This window comes from Elaeis guineensis, chromosome 2 (assembly GCF_000442705.2).
Source record: "Elaeis guineensis isolate ETL-2024a chromosome 2, EG11, whole genome shotgun sequence".
Classification (NCBI taxonomy): domain Eukaryota; kingdom Viridiplantae; phylum Streptophyta; class Magnoliopsida; order Arecales; family Arecaceae; genus Elaeis; species Elaeis guineensis.
Genome location: NC_025994.2, coordinates 17,119,020 through 17,146,997, shown reverse-complemented (window position 1 = coordinate 17,146,997; position 27,978 = coordinate 17,119,020). Strand labels below are relative to the sequence as shown.

The 27,978-nt window shown below is 38.2% G+C and overlaps 1 protein-coding gene across 1 annotated transcript; it reads right to left on the bottom strand.

Annotated features, from left to right (window-relative positions):
• Positions 1-95: 95 nt before the first annotated feature.
• On the bottom strand, positions 96-27,768 carry LOC109506021 (uncharacterized). Its single transcript, XM_073251103.1, has 6 exons — positions 27,553-27,768; positions 21,090-21,171; positions 14,574-14,622; positions 4,041-4,159; positions 3,456-3,499; positions 96-1,057 (listed from the first exon to the last, which is right to left on the bottom strand). The coding sequence occupies exons 1-5, from the start codon at positions 27,766-27,768 to the stop codon at positions 3,471-3,473; spliced, it is 495 nt and encodes a 164-aa protein (XP_073107204.1). The 3' UTR covers positions 96-1,057; positions 3,456-3,470.
• Between the last annotated feature and the right edge of the window lie 210 nt (positions 27,769-27,978).

Here is a 27,978-nt window from a genome sequence, read left to right as displayed (position 1 = left end):
TAGAATCGGCATTTGGGAGATGAACACAAGGAAAACTTTGGCTTATGTTAGACTATGGTTAAGAATTTAAGCATATTAACCTGCAACAGCTCCACTAACCAGTAAAACCACCTTCCATCATTAACTTATAAGAGATTTACATGAAACTATACACCAAAATAATACCGTTTGTTGAGCTGAGAATAGCCCGGCAGGTAGATATACGAAATGGAGAATTTTGGGAAAATTACAAGAAAAAGCTAAGATGCCCAACATCTGTCACCCTTGATTGCACCAGCACCAAAACATATATGTTGGTGGGAGGCTAAGCTTAAATGACACCATAACTAATCCGGATTATCTCCAGCCACATGAAGCTGAAAGAATTCAGACAGTAAGCCACTCCAGTGGCTCGGTAAAACACCAATTGTCTGGAACCAAGTTTTCAATCATAAAGCTTATGCGTCAAAGACAAATATAAATTAGGTTCAAACAACCGAGATGTTGGTCCTCAAACCTCACATTAGCTGGTGTTTCTTTCCTGGTCCAAGATAAATAAGTTGGATCACCATAGAGCCGTAAACAGCAACCAAAAAAATGAAAGGTGACAACATAAGCATAAACTCTCAGTTTCAAGGGGAAAGGTACAACTTAATGTATTGCTATATAGCATCACTGCATTAGTTAGAAGGTTACTGATGCAAAGCCAACAATTGTCAATCTGCAAAACTAATACATCATAACTGAGATTGATTAATTGCATGAAAAAATAATGGATACAAATACAGATATCATCATGATATACAGCTTTTATCAACATTTTTGTAATATGCAATCTATCAAGACACCTCATTATGTTAAAGGGAACACCATCATGTAACACAGAAATTTACCTTGGATATTTCACATGGATCAATGCAAATAAGACTTCAGATCAGTATGAAGGTAGACCTATGGCCATACAGTCCATCCCAATGAAATTGGATGCTGTAAGAACAAGCTTTTTCTTAACCCCGAAGCTGCAAGTGCTGTAGTTGGTTAAGCACGGAGATCCTCTTCAATTATACCATAGTCTTTCCTGAAGGAGGGCACAGCAGCAGCATGAGTCCATCCACACCATGAGACCCTATTGGTCACTCTTCTACTTGCATTTAACGAAATGTAATTTAGCAAATTTTCTTGATGCCAAACAAACATATGCATACCATCACATTACTTGGTATGTGAATGAAAACACTCACAGAACTGAAATGTCTATGAAAGCAACAAGTCTAATAATGAAATGATTTCTGATTTGATATGAAACATGACAGATTGCATCTCTCTAACATGAACCTAAGGAAAATGATGGCAAAATCATATCTTCTGATCGTAAGCTGTTTTATGCTAGGTTTTAAAACTTGGTTTTAGTTTCGGTGGTTTCACTCTAAATTTCAGAGCTTCAGTCAAAAAGGTCAGGGAAAAACCAAAAAAAAATAGAGAAAAAAAAAATTCAAGACAAGTTATTTCATAGCATATGATTGCATTTTAAATTATCGGCGATCATACTATATATAGATCAGCTAATTTCAAGCTGAAATTTAACTACATTTAAGCTTATGAGCTTTCATATATCATATGAATGTACTAGTCTCTTAACTAAATATGAATATCACTCAATCAAGCAGAAACTAACCAGACAAGTACATAAGAGTATACAATAAATTAAATTTACCATTCAATACCGCATGCCATTGCAAGATGGACCACATAAACAACAGTGGCCATCATTAACATCATGTAAGTAAGAAAACTAATGAGGATGAGTATACAATGAAATAGCTCACCACCAATCCATGCAGTTACGAAATGTTATAACTATTACATATAAACAAAAGTATTTTTACAAACTGTATTGTCTTAGTTATTGTCAACAGTCCTTGTAAAGCACTATAATAATGCTGTTTTAGAGACCTTAGCCTATCAAAATATTATATTTATTATATATCACCCTTTAACTCAAGGAAAAATTCATTGAAAATTGGTACCATATAGCCTAAGGACTTGAATAAATCAAAAAAAATGACTAAAATATGATAGTAAACAAAAAAACAAATATTTAAAAAGGTGTATCTGTCTAGTTTCTCTTAGTTTCAGAAAAAGCTAAATGAAAAACAAAATTGGGAGTCAGTTTCCATTTGGTCTCAACCAAAATTGATCGGTTCCAGTCGAAGATGATTGGTTTCAGCTGAAACTGAAACATTGATTTTTTGAATGTAAGATCTTCTGTTAAACCATATTATACCAAAAAATAGCATTTTACAAAATGGAAATACACATATGAATGCTTGGGTCAAGTTTTCCTCCAATTAAGGTTCCATTTTGAAAATTAAAGGGATGCACATGTTTCCCAAACTTGTGTTCCCAGTCACCTTTCCAAGCAATATTCTCCTCTATCACATAAAAGGGTATAGGAATCATGGAGAAAACTGCATGCAATCAACCCACAAGGAACAACTGGGAGCCCATTGCTTGACTCTTCAGTTTTTCAGGAACTGGTGTCCTTGTACTCCAATATATAAAGGAGCTGTTTACTGCTCCTACTTTTCACATATCTAGGCAGCATAACAAGAATTTTTATCATGTATCAACAAAACCCTTCTTAAAATTGGATATCAGTAACAGGAAATTTCATCCATATGATCTTGCCAAGTAGGATTATGAAATAATATGTTAGAAAAAGAAAAAGGTAGTATTAAGGACTTTCTCTCAGCATTAATTGAGGGTTCTGGTAGTAATACTGAGTTCATAATATATATAAAAATTGGAGCTTTTTCATATGATTCTGAACCTGCAGCAAATGTTAAGTCCCAGTATCAATGTAAGTTCCAGCAAATAATTACCAATGAGAATAATGTTGTGAACAAAATACTTTTGTTCTATGCAATGATGACGAGAATATGTGATGAGGAAGCTTCTTTGGATTCATATTCAAGCAGCTACTACCCTCCAAAGCCTCAGCCAATATATAGGTCAAGTTTCCATATTTTGACTCTCTCAGATGGGATGGCCAATATAGTATTAGTATCAAAATAGCTATCCAGGAGGCCTAGATTATCCCATGCAGAAGCAGGTATGGTCTCTAAGTGGAGTCAAGTCCAAGACCTCAACTGTGATTGAGACCTACATTTCTACAAGCGGCATAGACACTCCACAAGAGACTAAACGTTGTTATATATTTTATAATTCAAAATCAATTTGACATATATTGTCAAGCTAGAATTATGCATTGTCTATTTTTACAATTGCAACTATCAAGCAATCATACGCGCCTAGAACCAATATGAAATAAAATAACAATAAAACAATATTAAAATCATATTTAAAAGACCCCTAAGCCTAAAGATACTCATAAACAAAAATATATAAAACATTAAAAAAAAATGCAAAACATGTTAGTAAGCTTCTTCATAGCAAGTATATCGTAAGCCCCGTACCATATGGCCACACTACTAGCCCAGTACAGTTCCTGGCTCCAAGACTGCAAATCTTGCAAAAAACAAAGGTAGGTGAGGTGCAGTGCCTAGCTCTATGAAGGCAATAGGAGTGACTTTTGTACAAAGGATGAGATAAGAGACAATAATTAACTAACCATATGTTCACAAAAGAGTTGTCTTCTAATAGAGTCAAGTCTGCAGTTCTTAACTTTTTAAGGTCAAATTAATTTTTTTTTTAAAAAAAATCATTAAGGTCTTGGGCTGTCAAGCATCAATTAATCAGAGCTCAGGTTGGATCCTCCATGGATCTGCATCAGAACTGTTTCGGAAGGACCAGAACATAGATCTGGTTTTACAATAGAAAGGGGCAACATCTGTAGATGATATTGATCCAGAAAATTAAATGTCAGTTTAAACTTGGATGGCTATCAGATATCCCATCAGGCTTCTTCAGGACCAAGTTTTCTGGTTTTCCCCAAAGTTTCTATAACAAGTCAAGAAGTTTGTTGGGCCAACTCAATAGCTTTCCCAGATCCACTTAATTGGGGTTTTCTTAATGGTTGGTTGCCAAGTTTCTTCACTTACACAGCACATTTGTTGCTTCCCATGAAGATTCCCTTTCAGGCATTTCATCAACCATCTCCTTTGCAGCTACTTGAGTTCTGCCCACCTGGTTATAGTCTGCAAATTCACATGGCAAATGACTACAGAGACAGATTACAGTCAGTGAATAGTTAACTGTTGAATATAAACATTGCAAAATTCTGACATAGGAATCAGGCAGCTGGTCATATTAAATCTCCTCCAACTTCATTGCCCTGACCGTCAATTCAACTTAAAACACTTCAAATTTCTGAATGAAATGATCAGATTAAACAATATGACACTTTCACCTAAGCATATGATTGGAAAAAAAAAATATCTATTTCAAATGTGCTTGATTAGTCCTACACAATTATCTTAGATATTTCATCAAACAGTACCAAGACAAAGCAGCTTTGCTTCGTTTGTGATCCAAGAGGATCCTCGCACTTGATGTGAACCACTTTGGCCATTACGAGTAACAACTAGATAAAATTCTGGAGCAAGATCCACCACATCAGAAAGTTGAATCATGCGCCAAACTTCAAAAAATCATAACTTGATCATATGATGCCTAATTGAGATGATCTTTTTTTTGAAATTGGATATCTTTTTAAGATCTATAACTTTGGCCATCCCTTAAAAGGGTTAAATTAGACCAAAATTCCATCATTTAGGCCTCAAAACAGACGGGTCAAACCAAAACTTTTCTTTTTAAGAAAGACTTTGATCAAAGGTTATCTTCCAATTCATGAAGAATTAAGTAGAGTGATAGAAGACAAAGTTGATATTGAAGTCGAGATCTATATCTTATAAAATTTAAGTATTTTTTTATGCTTTTTTATATTTATTATTTTTTTAGAGATCTAGTCCTATTTAAAATAGGAAGATAAGAAGAAAAATCTGACCAAATTATTCAATGGTGGACGTCCTTCTAGAAGATAAAAAGAAAAATCTGACCAAACTTATGCAAAGGAAGACCTCATATGTATCTCAGTTTTTGTGTATAGAAAATCAATGAAAGAAAAGGAGATTTAAGCCCCACTTTCATAGTTCTTCTATTTTCTTCTAAATTTCTTTTGAGAGATCTAACTTAAGTGTGTTGAAGAAAACTTTTCTTCTCCCTGATCGGATTAGTTTGACTGTTATTCTCTAGCAATCTAATTCCTTCCTTTTTATCCCTTTGCTTCGTGCCCCTCCATTTCAATCACCTTTCTTCCATCTAGCTATTAAAGGCTCCCCTTTGATGGAATCACATCACTAGCCTCCATAATCATCTACTCTATCTCTCAAGGCCTTGCATCTATATTACTAAACGCTCCATTCTTGCAAATATTGACACAAGTCCAAGTGAACCGAGCAGGGTTCAGTCCCCAATCCCCACCATGTCTTATTAGGAAATTGAAGACTAGACATTGACACCAGTGGATAATTAAAATATAAAGGAAAGTTCCATAAAGAGAGGAAATGAGCAAGCATACTCTTGCCTCCCACCACCATAGTCAACATTTCAACTAAGATCCAAGTCCAAATTCCACCTCCACAACCACCACCTACTACTCTTGTAGGAATTGAAAGAGTCTAGGAATTAGATGTCCAAACCCAGGCCTTACACCACATATTAAAACAATAAAAATAAAAATCTATTGCTGGTTTTTTCCCCTTTGGAGTTGTTCTTTTTTTTGGTTGGTTTGTGGGGTGAGGGGGGAGGAAGGGGTAGGAAGTTCTATTGTAGGATCTAATTCTGGCTGCTTAATGGCATAGAGATGAAAAAAAATGAAGGCATAATATAGGTTATAGTTAATAAATGGAGGGTTAGGACCCACATGCATACAGTAATGAACCAAAAAGTTTTCAGATCCAACATGAGGAGTTGAGGACCAAATCCAATTTGATGTTCATTTTGATCCCATTTTAAGGATGTGGCGACAAGATTGCAACATTGATTTGGATCAGGTAAAACAAACCATTGCATTATTGAACTTAAGTGAATGCCACATTCTGTACAGTTTAACGTGATCCCATAATGAGGAGCAAATAATATATGCCACCATCCTATCACCATAGCTCGAGAGAGCCCTCAATTGATAAACCTGGAATAAGTGATATTCACTAGGCCGATAACACACCCTCGAGCAGAGGCTTCTACAACTGGTTGACCAAAATGAGCATCCTAAATTGCAAGAGCAATAGGTCTTACATGTAAAGGGTCCTTTATCGATGACTCAAAATTTTCTTGTCCAGCTTTATGAAATAGATTTCTAGACATCCATAGAAAAATTATTGTTAGCTGCCCAAAATGAGAAGCAAAAATGTTCTGAAATAGATGTTCCTCAGTCATATCATCATAACTCTCAATGTCATGTGCAGTCTATTGAATTATTTGGTTATATAGCCAATGTAATTCTCAGTAAATTGAGTCAATAATCAAACATGCTTATTCTACTCAAACAATAGACTATAGAGAGTAAACGTCCAAGCCTAATAGGAAAACTATCTAGTTTAATTAATTGCTTCCACATTATATTATGAAATTTGGTTTGCCTCTAATTAAGCCTTCATGCAGGAAGTTTTCGGGCCAAGTAAATATCATATAAAATGTCCTCACCTTTCTCAGCTAATTCCCATGGCATTTTTAAGTAATATTTCAAGATTAATTTTAGAAGCTGATCAGGTATCGTCTTGATAATTTAATGGTGCTTATAATATGGTAAACTTTCTTTAAGGAGTGTTTGTGCGAAGCCAAGCCTAACTGGGCCTGTTTTGGGCTGAAGTCGTCAAGCCTTGTCGACTTTAGTTTAAAAATTCAAGCATATATATATATATATATATATATATATATATATATATATATATATATATATATATATATATATATATATATATATATATGATCAGAGCAAGAGAAGCTTGATCCTCCACCTGATACCTCATCGTGGGAAGAGATAAGGCTGTGCGAACGGCCAGAGAGGGTGTCGGGGGCCAATATGCAATGACCATTGGCCGTTGGGGGTGGTTACACCTGGCAAGCAGCTGGCCTTATCCACCATTAGGCCATGTCTATCCCTCCGAATCCCATTCTATTTAAACCTCCTCCCTTTATAATCAAGCCACCACTGAGGCCCTCTCTGCCTCTCTCTCTTCTTCCTCACCATCGGTAGCCATCCATTGCCAGAACCAAGCTCAATCACCTAAAGCCCCCCTTTTTGTCTCAAAATGCCCTATTCTGGGTTTATTTGGCTGCTAGGAATCGGCAATGCCAACTGCGACCTATGCCACCACCACCTCCAGTAAGCTCTTCTCCTTCCCTTCTCTTCTTTTTGGCCTTGAGTGCCACGGCCTTGGCAGCAAGGGGCAGCGCCCCTTTTCCTTCTCTCAGCTCCCTTGTGCATGGCCAGACCATTGCTTCTAGCCATCGACACTCTGGCCGCACCAACACCGCCAACCCCACCTCTCCTTCTCCCCTCTACTCTCCCTTAGAAAGCTTCAAGGAAATCCTTGGTTCGACATGGGAAAAGAGGAAGAAAGAGAAGAAGAAAAAGAAAGAATTAAAAAGAAAGGAAAAGAGAGAGAGAGAGAGAGAGAAGAAAATCCATTGCCCCTAATTAGACCTAAACCAAGCGGAACAAGCCTAAGTAACCCAATTAGCCTAGATCTAGTATCTCTCTTCTTTCTATTTCAATTGATTCATCCAAATCAAGCCTAAATATCTAATTTTTCTTTAATTTCTGAAATTAGATCTGACCTAGAGATTTTAATTTGATCAAGTGAAATTCGCAGATGCGAATAGTGAGAAAGCATGATTGCGACCAAATCCTTGCATACAAATAACCATCAACTCCATTTAAAATACTTGTATTCGATAATTATTAGATTCTAGGGTTGGTCGAGACCCCTAGATGTCAAACCGAATTCAATGGTGCAAATTAGAACTTAAGATAAATCAAGCTATCTACTGCATTTTGGAAGTCTAATAAGGTATTCAAATTATTTTAGATTTTGGTTAATATTCCTGGTTGGTAAAGTTTCACGAAATTCTAAGATGAAAATTTATAAGTTACTTTTACCCCTAGTATGTTTTATTATACATGTGATTTGATTTCTAAATTTATCTAATGCTATGATAAATTGTGTCAATTAAATATTTTATATGCTCTACATGAAATACTTATAAATGTTGGATCGAATTTACATGATATACTTAGACATGAAATATTTTCATTAAATGTGTTATGTGTCGGTTCACTGCTCTCTAGTCCAACTATGATCACATAGATTTAGGATCTAGTCTTCTTTTAGACCTTCAGTGGGACAATCATTGACGCATGCTGACTGACAATATGTTATGGTCAAGAGCTAGTTTTTCTTTCAGACCTAATCAAACAGGATTGATCGTTGATACATGCTAATGAGAGTACTCTCTCTATATGATATTAGAACTAGTTTTTCTTTTGAGCCTCCAGTGAGACGATCACTAGTGCATAATCGATGGATGGCATGCTGTAATCAGGATTTAGTTTCTTTTAAGGCTAGCCATAGGCCGATCATGGCCATAGTCAGACACACTAGGAGAGTGAGAGTGGATGGTCGACCTTTAGTTGTTTTGAAAATTATTTTGACCAAATGCATATTTTGGATTATGTTGATTGATATAATATGTTTTATGTATACATTGGTATGTTTTATGAAAAATCACGCAATCTGAAAATTTATATTTCATATACAAAATATTTAATTAAACTAGAGATTCTGATAACTTACTAGACTCGTAAAGCTCATTACCTCCTTGTTATTTTTCTCAGATGCAACAGAATAGTCAGGGCTTGGGATCAAGCTGTGAGGAGCCTAGGATATAAAAGAAATTAAATTAATTTTCTTTTAATAAATTGTTTGGATATTTATATGTGAAATTTTGAGGTTATACTCCTTTGGAATAATTATGTCAAGTCGATTATTGCTTATCTACCATTGCTTAAGTTTGGAATGATGTAAATATGTATGAATGAAAAGGCAGGCCTTGCATGTCCTATGGGATCAAACCCTAAGGATGTGCAGCCATCTGCCGCACCCTCGACTCAAGCCATCGGGTCAGGGCGTGACAATTTGGTCCACCATAAATCTTCTAATTATTTTAGGAAAAAAGACCTTCATTATTATTTATAATTTTCAAAAAAATTAATATCTAATCCAGTTCAAAATTATAAACCATGGTTAACATATTACAAAGGTCTATGTTAGTAGTGGTCTACATGCTTTCACAAGTCACAATCTTGGCATTTGCATAAAGACTGATGTCATGATCATAGTTAGAAAATAGTCACCAGCCAGTCAACTTGAGTGCCCAAACTTTGGGGCTTGGCATGCCTTATTTGGCCAAATGGGCTTGGACCACCTTGCTCAAACTGGGTTGGACCAAGTTGAGCCCTAACTGCTTAGCACCACTCAATGTCAAGCAAAACTCTTCACTAAAGTCTTTTCTTTTTCTCTTTTCCCCTTCAATTGTTTTCTAGTACCTCTTCCATTCGTCTAATTCTTCCCATTCTCCTTCGTCCTATGGAATTTTTGTTATAACTTTCCTTTCTCTTTCAATCTCTTATCCTTCTCTTCTTAATTTCCCCTTATCCTTTTTTTTTTGTTTTTATCCCCTCTTCCTCCTCTTTCTTCTCCTCTTATTCGAAATCAAGATTATGCTTGCCTACTATATAGAAAGTTCAATCTTTGTCAATGTTAGCTGCAATAGCTAACAAAGTTCAGATTTAATGAAATTACTAATTTTCTGTAAATATTTAGTTAATTTGGATAATACCACATAAGAAATACTTTATATACAACTACTTCTTTGTAACATCTCATTGTAAGTTGATATATTTGGTAACATTTGAGTTCATCTCATGATCATGATTGTTGTTCTCAAAGAGTAAGTATATCTTATGGAACTCGAGTTTCTTTTTTCAATATTGCAAATGCTAGATTTTTTATAAGATCCGGCCTTTTTGGCCCAGGAACTAGGCATGGACCACAAAGAGCAGCCTAGTTTTGTAATAGGCTGACCAGCCCATGAAGTAGCATGAATATTAGTGCGCACAAAATTTTGGTGTAAGCCTTTTTTTTTTTAAAAAAAAAGAGAGAAATTCAAAACCTCACACGACTAGCACATGGGGCAAAAGAGAGGACTCTCGATGGAGTCTGATTCCTTCCCTGATCCCATTAGATGAAGGATTCTTAGGGCATACCGAAATCCTTTGAAACCCTAGAAATTCATCTATAAATGGGACCCTTGCATCTTCTCTAGCATCTCACCATATTCCGTCGTCGATCTCGATTAAAGTCATGATTCCAAGTGTGTTTTTCCGTCAAAAGCTTTTAGATTTTTTCATTGATCTAGCTTGATTCATCACCAGAGTTAAGGTAGGAGGGTTTTAGTTTCTATCTCCATCGTTCTTAGCTGTCACTGACGATTGGATTGTCACCGACAAGTCATCAAATTTGGTTGAAATAGGATGCTCCATTTGTGCTCCCCTATTTTGGTTTCCTTGACCTAATCCACTGGTGATTCAAGCCCAAGACCTTTGTCGAAGCTCCAGTCAAGCTCTCAGCGACCATGGGTAGAGCTCCATATCGACCAGCAAGCCAACTGGCCTCCCTTCTCTATTTTGATCCAATATATGGTCGGTTCCTCTATTTTTATTTTCTTTCTTTTCTTCTGCCCGATCACCACCATCAGTAGCCGCTAGACACCGCCGTTGTTGCTATGGACATCTCCATGGGCCACCACCCATCCGGCCATGGCCATTGTGGGGCAGCCATCTAGTTTTCTTTGAATGTGAAGAAGAGAAAGACTCCCTGTCTCTCTTATTTCCTTCTCTCATACTCTCTTTCCTTTCTTTCTTTCTCTCTCTCTACATGATTTACCAAACCCAATGGCGAGTCTGAGACCTTTACTTACGAATTCCAAGTTGACCCTGATAGAGATTCCTAGACTAAAATCACAGCAATCTTCCCCTGTATTGATCTCTATCCTGATTTTTGTAAAACATCCATCATTGACAATACTTATCATATTAGATTTGAACTTATTGGATTTTTGCTTTATGATCAATTGGTCGAGTCATCAAGATTTGATCTACTCGAGCTGCCAGGCATCATTATCAGGATAGTCGTGTCCTTTCTCTCTCCTAATCTTTCCACTACATTCTAGTCACTTTGTGATTTTTTTTAGTTATTGGTTTCAGCTATGTATGGGAGCAATCAACTGGATGAAAAGATATTGAGCAAGAGAATTTATGCTCTAATCTTAAATCAAGATAAATTTTTAAATCTTTATTAATTAATTAGTAATGTATTAGGTAAGGTCAAAAAATTTAGGGATTAAGAATAATTTGGATATTAGAACTTTGAAAATAAAAATCTAATAATAATTTATTATTTCTTATGTCTATGGTTGATCGAGGATGAGTTGAAATTATATAGATGGATATGCTAGACGTACATTAATAGACATTATATCTGGATTTGGCTAATGATAAAGATAAGAATTCCTCAACATTGATCACCTATTTTTATAAAAACTATTTTGTGCATCAGTGATTTTGTTCTATATGGTTTTTAATAGCTATATACCATATACTCATTTGTTAAGTATACATGGCTTTGTACGAAGTTATGTATCATATATTACTGATCCTGATTTGGATGGACTTAGCATTTGTGTGCATCAAATTTTGCAAAAGAGTGATATTTAATTATAATTACTTGACAAGCATAAATTTGAATTATGTAGCTGAATGATGGGTTGTGGTGCTTTGGGCTAACCATGTTGTTGATGCTCCATCACAGGTTAAAAATATGGCTATGCTAGTCTGTGGGACTAGCCACTGTATTGATGCCCAACCATGGGTCAGAAATATGATTATGGTAGTTCAAGATTAAGCACTTGTGATCCTCCAAATTATCCATTTTATTGGTGCCCTACCAAAGGCTGAAAATGTGGTTGTGGTAGTCAGAATTGAGTACTAGTGGTCCTCTAGACTAGCCACTTTGTTGATGCCCTACTATAAGTCGGAAATATAGTTTTGATAGTCCACAAGACTAGCCACTATGTTGATGCCCCACCATCGATCAAAAACGTGGTTATGGTAGTCTAGAGCTGAGCGCCTAAATATTATCGGATCTGATATACGATAAGTTAAGATAATTATTTGATGTGATTTATTGCACCAAAAGATGTGTTGTTATGCACGTTTTATAATCGTAATATCTTGTGGCATGAGATTTATATGAGTAACAACCATAAAAACTTTCTCTTTTATTATTATATCGATGTTGATATGTGGGAATTCTTACTAGACTATAAAGCTTACCCTCTTCTTCCCTTTCCTTTTTCAGAGTTATATGATACTCGTACTTGGCTATGGATGGGATCGCGGTTGAAAGAATTAAGTAGATAGAGTATCATCAATACCAATCGGGTGATTTAGTTTTGTAACTTGAACAAGTTTTGTTATTTGTTAATATGGAATGCTTTGTTATGAATTGAGATCATTAGCATTCATGAAAATTTGAGATTATGAAGGATTAATAGTTGGTTTTTTCTCAATGAATCTTTAACTGCATAGCGTGAAGATTTATATTAAATAAGCAAGAAAAAGGTTCAAAAAACATCAAAAAAGATGATTAGAGCATTAAAATCAATGCATTTATCAAAGTTCCACAAATACACAGCACTAAAAAATAAAAAGAAAAAAAATATAATCTTGAAAGTCGAAATAGGCCATAAATGGGTGTTTATTATCCATAACAACCCATCTGGACTCTTTGCCGGCACTCTATACAAATAGTCAATTATCATGCCAGCCCTCAAGCAATGCACCTCCATACATCCAATTTTGAATCATTGATTGAGGAAGTGATATTAATGAGCCATTATTGGACCTCATGGAAACTATTCTTGATGGAAAATGTATAAAGCAAAAGAAAAGGATTAGGGCAAAATATAGGGAAAATTAGAGCATAAACATTCTTGTCATAATGTTATTAGTTCTGTGCAGTTTCTTCAGAAGCAGGTTAGGAAAAATTGAAGCTTTTTATCAAAGAAAAAAAATTTATTGCTTTGATGTTGAAGCTTAACAGTGATGAAAAATTGGAGGGAGCTTCAACTAATTAGGGTTTAGGGCCACAGCTCAATGATTTACTTGGATAACAAATATATGAAGTCATGGTATCGAACCAGCTTATAAGTTGTCCACCCTTTCCATCTTTAGAGGATAACATTCCTGAAATAACTATTGATAAGTTCATTTGTACCATCTCCTTCATAAAAAACAATAATGCAATCGATGTACTAACTGATTAGATATAACCAAATAGGCTTTCTTTAGTAATATAAATCTTTCTACTAGAATGTGTCACGTGCATGTATGCTGGCACACCTAGGTTGGTTGTCAATCACATCTAAAATGATGAAGCTTGTTGCTACGATGCTCCGAGCGAAATTGACAAGGTCGGTCCAATACCGAGTTGGAGTCCGATGGTGAACCGAAATGGTGTGATCCATTGATGAACCTACAAAGAAGTCCATAAGCCAAAGGGGGAGATCCTCCGATTCAGGACCCTCCAATGGTAAAATTAGCCAGAGCTCAAAAGCAGATAGTGGAAAAAAAAAAGTAGTGAGAAAGAGGAGCAGAGTGGAGTGAGAGAAATAGGAGAACTCAAGTTCCTTTCAATGGAGGAACTAGAGAACTGAAGTTTCGACAGAGTTTCTACTTTCAAAATCAAGTTCCAACTTACCTTTGCTTCTCTTTATGTAAAGGAGTTTGTTAGGCCGTTGATAGAGTTTGTTAGGCCATTGATAACTACCTCATTCGGAGGATCGTATTTGTCAGGCGGTTTTGGATAACCGTCCTAGTCTATTAGCCATTGGTTATAACAGATTGATCAGCTATAAAAAGATCGTGGGTTGACCCATGTGGAGAATAGTAAGCTTAGAAATTTTACTGTTGCTTATGGGAGGTCAATCAATACCTGATATGCTTCCGACGTCAACTAGATGTAGATGTGGGCAGATCAACTGAACATCGATATGAGGTTGGTATTCACCCGACCCGATCTGAAATTATGCTTCACCTTCAGATCGGTATAATGTGGATCTTTTCTGGTATTGCCACATGGCAAGAGATCGTTTAGGTGCACCAACAAAGCTTTTTTCATTGTTTCCAAAACATATGTCAAGCAATTAATATTACAGAAATTTTAAAAAATGAAGGATTTTGAGATTATGAGCTACAATAATAATGATAAATAGCGATCACTGTAGTACAAATAACGATCACTGTAGTACAAATGTAAAGGAAATGAGATGACCTCTAAAATGATAAATCCTTTTCATTGTTTCCTAAAAGCAAGTCAGGAAATTAATATGACATAAAAACATAAGGGATTTTGAGATTATGAGCATCAATAATAATGATGAATGATGACCACCATAGCATAAACTATACCCTAAAGGAAATGGTTCCAAACATATTTTATAGCACATACCTATTAACAATTTTGAAGTAAAACTTGTACTCATTCTTCTGGCTAGTCCCTACCAAGATAGAAGAATGGAATAGTATATATTAGCAAGATCACAGAACCTAGTAAGTTGCACAAAAAGAAGAAAATAAAAAGATTTCCCTGTAAACTTGTAATTTATGAGAAATCACCTTTACAATGGCCTAATTGTGATTTCAAGTTAGATGAGGGAAAAGGTCTTCATTGTAACCAGTTAACTAAAGAGAATTTATCAAATGTAGAGAAGTACAATAAGAGAGAGCTAAGAAGGGGGAAAAAATAAAAATGAAAAGGAAAAATGCACTCTCAACTAGAAAGTGAGGGAAGAGGCCTCCCACTCAACAAGAACTCAATTAATTGGACATTGAAACATATTTAATGACAATATGATGATCATAACAATAATTTAAAGACAATGAACAAAAGCTGCCACATTATTTACCCCCTTCCAACTGGCCACATCAAGTGAACCACCTTTAGAACTAAGGCTCTCCTTGTGCATATATGTGAACAATTAGAACCTCTGGATATCATAAAAGATAAACTCATTCAACCAAATTATTAAGTCTCATAATAAGCAAACAATTACTTTGTTTAAGCATCATGTTTCTTTTTTAATCAAAAATTAGCATTACAGTATAAGCCAGAAGCCTGCAAGTCCCAGTAGCATCTAGATACTGTAGCACAAAGCATCAATTTTTCTTAATTATATGGTGATGATCAAAGAAATATAGTCACATTCATGAAATCCTAGCCTTCTATTCCTTGCATGCTCCTAACACATCAAGGATATTGGCAGAAGTCTCATAATAAGCAAACAATTACTTTGTTTAAGCATCATGTTTCTTTTTTAATCAAAAATTAGCATTACAGTATAAGCCAGAAGCCTGCAAGTCCCAGTAGCATCTAGATACTGTAGCACAAAGCATCAATTTTTCTTAATTATATGGTGATGATCAAAGAAATATAGTCACATTCATGAAATCCTAGCCTTCTATTCCTTGCATGCTCCTAACACATCAAGGATATTGGCAGAAGCATGTACCTGAAGTTGGTGTTAGTTAATTTTCCAGGACCTACTCTTGTTCATGTTCAATCAGGCATCTAACAAGATCGATATTTTATTCTGGACAACTGGATTATCTTTAAATAGAGATGAAACATAGACAAAAGCAATGACTAACAGTGAGTTTGTATCCCATGGTGCCATATGTATCGTGTTATGGTCCCATCAACATGCTACAAGCCCACAAACATTGATGTATCAAATGTCTTTGTTTAAGTATTGCCTTGTATTATAGCGAAACGGTGACTATAGTGTGATACACAAGAACAGATATTGATATGTATGTATTTAGGTAGATCCCAACTTCACGAAAATGTATTTTTGTTACAATTTGCTTTACCTATTAATGTGAAGTCAATGTGCACATGTCCACTGGGGAAGCCCCACATACCAATGATATTCATTAAAATAAGAGACATATTTTCAAAGTATTTAATTATAACTTTATATCATGTGGGAGTGTTTTTTATGACTTAAGTGGATATTCTGGTTTTAGTTTGAATTGCCTTGAGGAACTTTAACTTTTTCAGATTAGTGCAAGTTTGTGGTTGAGTTTTGGCTGTGCTCATTTTATATAGCTTTAGAATCTATTAATGGTAACATTGTTGTTTAAAGGTCCCATTTTATATACACACTGGGCTGGTAAAATGTTAAAACATAGGGATTGGTTTCAGAAGGTTACAAGTGTTTTTGTAGTGTTCCACGAGAATCTGAATTGTGTGAGTTGTTTCCATTTTTTTATTTCTGTCTTTCTTTTATTTCTTTATAACAAAAAAGGGTAAGCCCTTGTTTCTTTAAGAGAAAGAGGAACTTTCCTGTTTATGTCTTGCTTTACTATGCTAGAATCGACCCATAAAGACATATAAAAGAGAGACCTTCTATTAGAGTACACATGAAGTGATAAAGCATGAGTTTATATCTTTTCATCTACATGTATCAGTTAATACTTCAAACTTCAAAGTGCAACTCCTTGAATTCAACACATGATGCCTTGAGTCTGTGGTGGGATATCGCAGCCAGGTTAGCATATAACCTCTAGCCAGTTTTTCTTTGTGTTTATCATCTTGCTTTTTTTATGCACATTTCCAAAAAGACAGCTTACTCATCAAAAAAGAGGCTTATCTTAACCAGTATAGCACAAGGCATATTTACAGTAGCTTGATCCATCTCTTCTTACAAGAAAACCTTATCTGACTTGTAAACTACTATCCTAGCAAAAAAATTTAAAAGATAACTTTTTTTACTAAGACTTTTCAATAATTAGACTTACACTCTAACTTAATTACCATACTAAATCATGCGAGCAAACAACTAAAAACATAACCAAGGTCTAACAGTTTCAGATAGACTTGCTTCTCAAGTAACTCATCCTTGGTCTACATCAGTCCCCTCCACCTGTAAAGAACTTGTCCTCGAGTTAGCCTCCGGGTAGAAGGGTTTTCCAGGTGGATAGTATTCATATGGATCGACAACATTAAATGTCTTTGAGATGGGCATATTTTCAGGGAGATGGACCACATAAGTATTATCATTAATCTTCTTAGTAGGGACCATATTCCTTTGTCTTAGCTTATTGTAGGTGCCAGAAGGAATCTCTCCTATATTTCAAATACTCTGCAGTTTGCATAGTGCCCAATAAGTTAATGGTTGTTCTTTGATGGTTTCGGGACCAATGGGACTTCTGCAGAAAGACCATAACCATATCCCCTTCTTTACACTTTATTCTTTTGATGCTTATCACCTGCTGCCTTATATTTTGCATTGCCCTCCACCAGTTTCTTCTTTACTTCTACCTTAATGGATTGAACTTGCTCTGCCAAATTATTTGTTGCTATGCTCAGGCCAGGAACTTTAGGTAATTAAACTAAGTCTGGTGCATGTTTAGGAACTCTTGTGCACACAATGGAGAAGGGTGACCAACTAGTAGAACTGTGGACTGAACTATTGAAGCAAACTCAGCCCTTGCAAGTGCATCGTCCCATTGTTTAGGCTCATCTCCGCAAATGCTGTGTATCAAATTTCCCAAAGTTTCTGTTTGTAACCTTTGTACATCAGTTTGAGGGTGAGCAGTGTTGCTATAATTCTGACTTATGTCAAATCACTTCCACAAAGCCAAAAGTGATCTAGAAAATTTGAATCCCTATCTGAAGTAATCGATTTTGGAACACCATGCAGCCATACAATCTCTTAAAAGAACAATTTTGCCATATTCACAACGTCAGAAGTCTTAAAATCACAGCAAATGTGTGACTTAACTATAGCTTCGTAAAATCCTTCAAATCCTTAATAGAACTCTGGTTTAACCGTAGCCTGACATGTCCAACATAAAATTCCCATAGAAATCCACCACTATAACCACTTACATTCAAAATTCCTATTCAATTTTAAAGTATAACAGACATATTTCCAACTTTAATTACCTAAATCCCATCTAGCCCAAGAAATTGTTATTTCTTTTCCTGTCTAATATAATTCAACTATTAAGATTCATCTCTTTGATGGTCCTAGATCAGTATCACAAACAAAAATAACTTTAAAAGATCACATGCCTTGGTAGGACTGCTAAGTAAGCCAAAGAAATATAGATTACAACCAGCTTCTCGAGGGCTGCAACAAGGCTTCCAACCCTAGCCTGTTGATTTTAGCTGAAGAAGTGCTAAGCCGAGGCCTACAGGAGTTGGTATCATTGAATTAGTGTAGTTTCATGCATCTTTGTCCATCCATATGAAAGTCTGCATATCTCTGTGTTGGTGCCTACCAAGTGCAGCACAAAATATATACTCTGCCAAGCACTGAATGATACAAGTACAACATCTAAAACTTAAAAATTTGCATGTGACTAATAGGCCCTGTATCATCTTACCATGCTCGACTTAATAAACCTGGTTTCACATACATATCATATTCAAGCATATTATTCAAGTACTCTCACATCAACACACTATTTCCAAGCAACGATTCTTTGGTCTCTCCTCACCAAACTAATTCCATCCTTGTTGATAAACAACTTTTTAATATTTACTCTTTATATGTACTGTTCGGATTTGCATAAATCATCATGATATTCATTACTAAGTCCTTCCTATTTCCACTACAACCACATAAATCCCTATCTTAAGAATTAAGATTATATTGAAAATGTACCCTTGGCACTACTTAGCATTCCAATCCATATTTTTCTCAAAAACAAAGAAAAAAATGCATTCCAATCTATATAAAGTTGATATTATATTAATCTAGTGAAACCACCAAACAGTTAACAGTACTCTGCTGAATTATAGAAAATGTTAAAAACATTTTCTTTGAAATCTTTTTGACTCCTGGTGGATTCCGAAGCTTCTTTGTTTTCTTTAATAGAAGTTTCATTAAGCCTGAACAACATCATGACTACTACATTTTTGTTCTGCTTTAATGAGGGAGCAACGGCATGGGAGGCTTCCCACGATGGCGAGCTTGAAAATTTAAACTTTTGACACTACAAAGAAAATGGGCCTTCTTTAAAACCATAATTTTTCTTGATAAACCCACGCAACCAGATGGTTGTCCTAGAGGATAATTTTTTAAGTGTTGCAATCAACAGATGTCAAAGGGAATATTTCTGTTCTGTAACAATATTTTTCCTTCTTTATCTTTTTTTAAGTTGCGGCACTTATTTGGAGGAACCACAAAACAGTCAATTATTTTGAGTTTCACACACAATAATTGAATTGATTATAAACCTCATAAACTATTCTTATAATATTTTTTGATTTCCTATGCCAAGTTTTAGAAGATTGGGGAATTCAGAAGTTTATAATTGAGTCTAGATGAGTTACTATTTCTAGAAAAAAGGATTGCTTTAACGTGCAGAGTTATCACATACTAACTTTTTTTCCCTACATATGTTAATAAAAATTTCCAAACTTTGTGCTCATTGAAGGAAAAATTTTCAATCTTCAGAACAGAAAGATGGCATGCTTCCTCCATCTACCCCTCTATTTTTTTGTCAATGGAATTGTTTTCATGCTCTAATCTCATAAAGGTGCTTGCTGGAACTTTTAAAAGAAAGCAAAATTAAGGAAAACATATGCAATAAGTTTTCCATTGCGACATATAGGTTACATGCAACCTGGCCCTACTATGTGCTCCCAAACACATTCTCACCATGATTGTCATCCTCGAACATCTTTTTAGGTCACAATCTGATGGTCCATTCAATACCTTACAATTCAAAGAACTGAATCTATGCTTCTTCTTGTTAATAACATGCTACAATCACCACCGACCTTGCCAAAAAACCAAAAGTCAAAGTCACCTTGGCCACTAGTACTGTGTTCATGATATTACAGTTACAAAATGTCAGAACATATTCATACACTCTCAGGTGAAAAGCAACCATCTAGATCCTCTCAACAATAATCATAATCACTAGTAAAAATTCCTCCTGATACTAGAATTAGAGGTGACAAGGAGATCCCATGAGACAAACACTCAAGAGGGAAATGGATAGGTCTGATGGCACAGACAAAAAGTCAGGCACATATACCATAGCAGTTTGCTACTGAAGAAAGTAATATCAAGGCTCCACCCTCAAAGTGGATCTGACAGAGAACATGAACATGCATGGACTGAAATGTTATGATCTAGTAGCGAGCAAAGCATAATTGGCAGTACATGAGAGAACTTTTATGGAAGGCAACCTACACTTTTCCAACCAAGTCCCATTGAAGTCCTATTAACCGGTTCTATATGGGCATTGTTCCAAGCCTAAGAATGCCATAGAACAAAATTATTTAATCCAGTGCCGCAAGAAATGTTGCTCATTAGTCATTACCATAAAAGAGCAAAGCTACCAACTGAAGACAACAAAATGAAATGCTAAAGCTCTGTGGATCCCACAAGGGACAGATTCAAGCAGATTCTCAGGAGACACTACAACATGCTCGCACATCCCATGCTTGATTTATCCGACATGTACATGAATATGAGTCCACATGAATGGCCCATGTTCATAAGCGTACACTGCATTGGCTCTGCGAAGCACAAGAGCATGATCACATGTTTCTCATATGACACATCCTTGTCAAACCAAACCAACGAAATACTCGACCAACAAAAAAAAAAGAGTAATAATCTACAGAGCTAGCATAATTTGTGAGCAATAAAGAGGAGGTTTTTTATTCTCACTTAATTATAATTATATATCTCTGATTAGGCTTGTGATCATGCTGTTTATCTTCATCTTCTTAAAGAGAAGGCTTGACATGGATAAGTTGTGTGTATATTAATTCAAGAAGTACCAGCTTTTCATGATTAAGAATGAAAAGTTTTGAAGAAAGGGGTATGAAAAAGATGGATAGAATCAGAAGAGAAAAAGGAAAATCTAAACACTATTTAATTCATCTATTATAAAAGAGCGAAAACAAAGAAGAGAAGAAAGAAGAAGAAATACTTGCCTGGGATCTTCTTTCCGTCTCCCAGAGTGACGTTCCGGGCTGGTGGCCGTCCGTTGTTACTGTTTGTTTTGTTGCCCGAGAACTGCGATTCCACAGAAAAGAACAACTTTGCGGTGAAACGGATTCGAGAAACGGATGGAGAGGGGAAACGGATCTGGCAAAATCGCTAGCGGGACCGGGGTTGCACCACTTTGTGGAAGATGTCGGTCCAACCAGGGTTAGTCGGGGCACGGTTCAGCCTGGAATTTAATTGCCCTGCCAAGGTCTGAGATCTAGCCGTTGGCCTAGGGTTATGTAAGACTAAAGCAGAAATTAAACAAAAAAAAAAAAAGCAAACCCTTTTTAGACCGCAACCCCTGATTCGGACAGTTTTTTTTTTTTTTTTTTTTTTTGCATGACATCAACCATTAGATAGCATATTGCATATTTTTCAAAGCATGATGTAATCTATGTAGTGAATGGAAAAAAGAGATTAGAGTGCTTTGAAAACCATACAATATTCGATTTCACAATTGATATCGCCAAAGAAAATTAATCATGTTGGTGCAGAATTTCGCCGACGCCAGAGAAGCTGGAGTCGAGAGAATCGCATCCACCGTCGGGACCTGTAAGAAAAGTCTAAACCGGAGTTGGGGGTGCTCCGGCAAGACCCTCCGACGTTCAAGTCAGTACTCTGTCTCAACAGAAATGGAGCACTCGAATGGAATTTTAGCAGAGTTTCGAGATAGAGTTTTTGAGCTTAGGGAAGAACGTATCTGAGGGTCCCTTTTTTATAAATGGAGAGCATAACTGATTGACAGCAACATCTGTAACTACCTGGTAGTGGGCCGTTCGGAGCCACGCGGAGTTTGTTACGGAGAGTAGTGGCGTCAGGAGGCCATTCAGGGCCACATGGAGTTTGTTATGGAGAGTGGAGTGGTGTCTGTTGTCGCGACTTGCCAGAGAGTAGTGGGGACGCGGGGAATCCATTATAGAGAGTAGAGTGGGGTAGTGGCTATTGTCGCGACTTGCCAGAGAGTTCGGGCCTGACGGTTGAAGCTCGGCTGGAACGTCTGACGGAGCGAAATGGCTCTCTGTTTCTGTAATCTAAGAGAAGCTCGGATGTTTCCGAGGTTGCTGACGAATCTACTATTGTCGGGTGCCTTAGGCGCTGATTGGGCACTGATGCTGCAGGCGAAAGTCATCTGCTGTAGAAGCTCGGACGGAGACTTTCTGTTGGAGAAGTCCGATAAGAGTCCGATTGCTAGAGGAGTCCGTCTGGAGTTTGCCTGATGTAGAAGCTCGTCTGAAGACTATCCGTCGGAGAGGTCCAGTTTCATGAGGAATCCGGCAGAGGGTCGACCGACAGTGGGGTTCGGATGACGTTGTGGAGGTTCGTCCACTGGAGGAGTCTTGAGGACACTGTTGAAAGTCAAACATTGGAGGAGTCTGAGATTCAATTCTGTTATAGAAGTTCGGACGAAGTCCGGCTCTCGTAGGAGTCTGGATGAAGTCCGCTTATTGTAGAAGCTCGGTCGAAGATCAGTTGTCGTGAAAGCTCGAATGGAGATTTCTTATTGTAGAAGCTCGGAGTAGAGACCCGACTGATGGAGCCTGTCCTGTTGTAGAAGTTCATCTGTGATCCATCCACTGTAGAAGTTCGGTTGGGATCCGGCTCTTGTAGGAGCTCGGATGAAATTCAGAAGGTGGTCGACCGCTGTAGAAACTTGGATAGAGTCTGATTACTGTAGAAATCCTACTATCGGAGAAGCTCAGACATTGACAAAGTCCGAAAGAAGTTCGGAGTAAAGTCGTCCGTGGCCGGAAGAAGTCTGGAAGAGATTCGGAGAATAATCGATCACTGTAGAAAATCGGCTGATAGTGAAGCTCGGAAAGCGCTTGGAGTAGCTCGGTAGATGAATGGAGGAGCTCATTATCAGAGAAGTTCGAATGGTATTATGGAAGCTCAGACGGTCGGGGGAGTTCGAAAAGACACCACACAAGGTCGGAAGCCGGAAGAGCCCTGGAAGGGTCGGCCTTTTACGAACTTTGGCTGGGTTATTTTTATACCCAACACCAATCCCCCTACTTCTGAGTTCAGGTTCCGAATGAAGGAAGTACAGAAAAATTTTCACAGCCGAAGTTGCCTCCCTTGATTTTCGCACTCGATTGTTTCCAGATATTTTGGCGTTTGGCGCACTGGTGCCGGAGCCTTTTCAAATCGAGGCGATCCGAAAAGAATTTTTTGGAATTTCCACTGGAACATTGCTCAAGATCTGGCACAGTAATGATTGCGGATCTCCTCTTGCTGATTTACAACCGTCACGTGTTCTGTTGGTGCAAAATTCCATCGATGCCGGAGAAGCTGGATGACGAACTTCACTGGCTGAGAAAGAGCCATTCGGAAGTCACTGCGGAGGCTACTCGCTTTCAGGACCTCCACAAAAAAGATTTTATGGACTACACCCGGAGGAAGGCTGACTTCGTGACAGAGCTTAAGAAACTCCGAAAACGTGCCAGCGACCGATCTTGGACTCAGGCTTCCAAGATCAGCTCCCTTGAAGTCGAGCTGGCGGCTGCACGGGAGAAGATTGGCCAGTTGGAAGGGAGCTCATCTTGGCTTGCAACTCAGGCCGACCACGATCGAGACTGGTCAAAGAAATTCTTCGATCTTCAGAAGCAGCTGCAGGACGCCGAGGCGAACTACAACGCCTACCGAGTCGGATGGTGCGGGCAAATAGACGACTACCGAAAGAAGCTCAAGACGGCGACCGAAGAAGTTGCCCGCCTTCAGAGGTAGTTGTCTGAGAGAGTCCAGGCCGTCTCTGCACAAGGCTCCTACGATCTCCGCTCCTTGAGGGGGCCATGGAAGAACTGTCCGTGGCCCTTGGGCAGGAGAAGGCCGAACTGCAGCGGCTGAAGATTCAGCTGGCCTATGAGCAGCAGGCGGTCAAGGATGCCGAGGCAGAATCCGAGGTTCTGAGGAAAAGGCTTCGGGAGTCAGAGAGCAAAAGCCGACGATTCCACCAGATGTACCGGAATATACTTTTAAGAAAGAAGGAACTGGAAGAAGAAGTCGAAAACTTAAAGCAATCTCTGACAATGACTGGAATCGAGAGATCGAAGTCGGAAGAAGCCGAGCTTCCTTAGAGCTTCTTTTACCTTTTGTTCTTCCATGCATTCTTTTCTTTTCTTGTCGTTTTTCTTTTTTGGCCTTCAAAGGCTTTGTAATGCACATTTTACTAATGAAATGAGAAGGAATTTTCTCATTACCTTGTCTTGCTTTGAGTTGTTGTTTACCGAGCTTCTTTCGTCTTTTGTCTTGTTCGATGTTGACATTGTTTGAAGGTTCCTGATCGTTGCCGTGTTGATTTATCCTTTTTTGTTCCTGATCGAAGGTCTTTTCGAGGCCACTCGAGTTTGACGCTTTCTCCCGGTGCTCGAGCTTGGAGGCCCGAACTTCTCGTTACCTTGAGAAAGTCAATTTTCTCCTACCAGTGTCGGGTTCCCTCTTAGAGACTGAGGGTTTTTGACAATGGTCCCCTTCCTCGTTGAGACGAGGTTCCTTGTGTCTTTGATGTAGTTTATTTTTCTCTTATCACCGGCGTAGCTCGTCACTTTCCCCTTTTCTCTTTCCCCCTTTTTTTTTGTGTTCGAGTAAGGATTTTTTCTCTGCTCTTAACGGGGTTGTAGGGGTGTAGAGGAGCCGTTGAAGAGACTTCCCTCCTCATCCGATCTTGATCGACCAGGTTTTCATTTGTGTCAGGATGAGGTTCTCCTCCTGTTATTGACACAGTCAATTTCAGCTCATGTTTGGACTGCGGGGGCACATAAGGGCCGTTGCAAGGGCCTCTTCCCTCATCCGGTCTCTAAATAATCGGGCCTTCGATTTTGCTCATGTTAGGATGAAGTTCTCCTCCTTTTCCTAACAGGACTGTGGGGGCGTATAAGGACCGTTGCAAGGGTCTCTCCCCCCATCCGGTCTCTAAATAACTAGACCTTCGACTTTGCTCATGTTAGGACGAGGTTCTCCTCCTGTTCCTAACATGGCTGTGGGGGCACATAAGGACCGTTGCAAGGGCCTCTCCCCCCATCCGGTCTCTAAATAATCGGACCTTCGATTTTGCTCATGTTAGGATGAGGTTCTCCTCCTGTTCCTAACATGACTGTGGGGGCATATAAAGGCCGTTGCAAGGACCTCTCCCCCCATCCGGTCTCTAAATAATCGGGTCTTCGACCTTGCTTATGTTAGGACGAGGTTCTCCTCCTATTCCTAACATGGCTGTGGGGGCACATAAGGGCCGTTGCAAGAGCTTCTCCCCCCATCCGGTCTCTAAATAATCGGGCTTTCGTTCGTATCAAGACGAGGTTTTTCTCCTGTTCCTGACATGCTTAATTTCGATTGTCTGAAGGAGCTACTTCCTGTCGTTACAAGCTCGTGCCAAAAGAAAAGATATACGAATATGAAAGAAACTTTTATTTAAGGCAAAGTTATTGGTATCCATAATACCATTCAGATTTCTCCGATAATGAGCTCCTCCATTCATCTACCGGGCTGCTCCAAGCGCTTTTCGAGCTTCACTATCAGTCGATTTTCTATAGTGATCGACTATTCTCCGAATCTCTTCCAGACTTCTTCCGGCCACGGACGACTTTACTCCGAACTTCTTTCGGACTTCGTCAATGTCCGAACTTCTCTGACAACAGGATTTCTATAGTAACCAGACTCCATCCAAATTTCTACGGTGGTCGACCGCCTTCCGAATTTCATCCGAGCTCCTACAAGAGCCAGATCCCAGCCAAACTTCTACAGTGGATGGATCACAGATGAACTTCTACAACGAGACAGGCTCCACCAGCCGAATCTCTACTCCGAGCTTCTACAACAAGAAATCTCCATCCGAGCTCTCACGATAACTGATCTTCGGTCGAGCTTCTACAATAAGCGGACTTCATCCAGACTCTTACGAGAGCCGGACTCCGTCTGAACTTCTATAACAGAATTGAATACCGAACTCCTCCAATGTTCGACCTTCAACAGTGTCCTCAAGACTCCTCCAGCGGACGAACCTCCACAATGCCATCTGAACCCCACTGTCGGTCAACCCTTTATCGGATTCCTCATGAAATCGGACTTCTCCGATAGACAGTCCTCAGACGAGATTCTACATCAGGCAAACTCCAGACGGACTCCTCTAGTAATCGGACTCTTACCGAACTTCTCCAACAGAAAGTCTCCATCCGAGCTTCTACAGCAAATGACTTCCATTTGCAATATCAATGCCCAATCAGCGCCCAAGGCACCCGACAACAGTGGATTCGTCAGCAACCTCGAAAACATCCGAGCTTCTCTTAGATTACAGAGACAGAGAGCCATTTCGCTCCGTCAGACGTCCCAGCCGAGCTTCAGCCATCAGGCCCGAACTCTCTGACAAGTCACGACAATGGCCACTACCCCACTCCACTCTCTGTAACAAATTTCACGTGGTCCCACTACTCTCTGGCAAGTCGCAACAACAGATACCACTCCACTCTCCATAACAAATTTCACGTGGCCCTGAACGGCCCCCTGACGCCACTACTCTCCGTAACAAATTCTGCGTGGTCCCGAACGGCCTACTACCAGGCGGTTACAGATGTCGCTGTCAATCAGTTACGCTCTCCGTCTATAAAAAGGAGACCCCCATATATGTTCTTCCCTAAGCTCAAAAACTCTATTTCGAAACTCTGCTAAAATCTCATTCGAATGCTCCATTTCTGTTGAGGTAGAATACTGACTTGAGCATCGGAGGGTCTTGCCGGAGCACCCCCAACTCCGGTTTAGACTTCTCTTGCAGGTCCCGACGGTGGACGCGATCCCGTCGACTCCAGCTTTTCCGGCGTTGGCGGAATTCTGCACCAATAAATCATATTTTCATGCAAAGGATACAATCTGAACTCAAAACTCCTAGCTTCACTCTAATTGGATAGATATATCAATTCCATGGTTGCTAAAGAGAAGGTGAAAGGCCGACTGTGATAGGACAATAGCCATCTTGTAAAATATATAAATAAATTATCAATTGTCAAGAAAATAATTGGTAAAGAAGATAAAAGTATGAGCATAATTTGGATACAATATGCTAGAAAAATATTTATATGTCTCCAATCATGGTGTTTATCTTGACCAAGATCTATATCTGTATTAGCATCAAAATCTTAGCCTTATTATCTTGGCCAATATCAACCGATAAAATTCAAGACTATGGCCAATATGATGTATTCATATTGATGAATCTTTCTCGTATTGATATCTCAACCCTAAAATATTGGTTAAGATCTTGGAAAATTTTAGTTTTCTCCAAATCTCCCTGCTAATTGTAATGGTTGAGATCTTGGTTTGAGTCACTTATCGGGATAACCAAAATGTTGGGATTAAAAATCCCAATTCCTAGTTAGATAAGCAACTAACAACATGATGGGTTAAGTACAATGGAAGATGGACATGATTAATAATAAAGCAAGAGATTCCGATGGCAATATCTAGACATCTGAATGGGCCCTCAAAAGAATCATTCAGCACATCTAATAAAGATGTCCAATGAATATCACTGCCATTTGAGGGAACACTGCCATTATGAGTTGTAATAGTTGCATCAACAATAATAGAACCAACACAAAGATGGTTGGCATGGAGAAAAGTGCAATTTAGCCATGCCATTCGTATACGCAAAATAAAGAGCCTGTACTGCTGCGTAATGAGAGGATGTTGGGGCCTGTTGGGGTAAAGTCAATGGTCTTTATGAGTGCTTAATTGCTTATGATTTTTTCATATACAAATCTTGTCACTACATATCTCTAGTCCTTTTCTATCTATCACACAAATAATAGTTGTTTGGATTTGTCCTATAATAACATACTCCTAAAATAA

Coding starts and splice junctions, on each gene's coding strand:
- LOC109506021 (XM_073251103.1), bottom strand. CDS start 27,768: ATGGCATGGCTAAATTGCACTTTTCTCCATGCCAACCATCTTTGTGTT. Junction 14,623..21,089: donor AGACGGAAAGAAGATCCCAG/GCAAGTATTTCT, acceptor CTATCTTGGTAG/GGACTAGCCAGAAGAATGAG. Junction 3,500..4,040: donor GGAAGCAACAAATGTGCTGT/GTAAGTGAAGAA, acceptor CAAGATTTGCAG/TCTTGGAGCCAGGAACTGTA.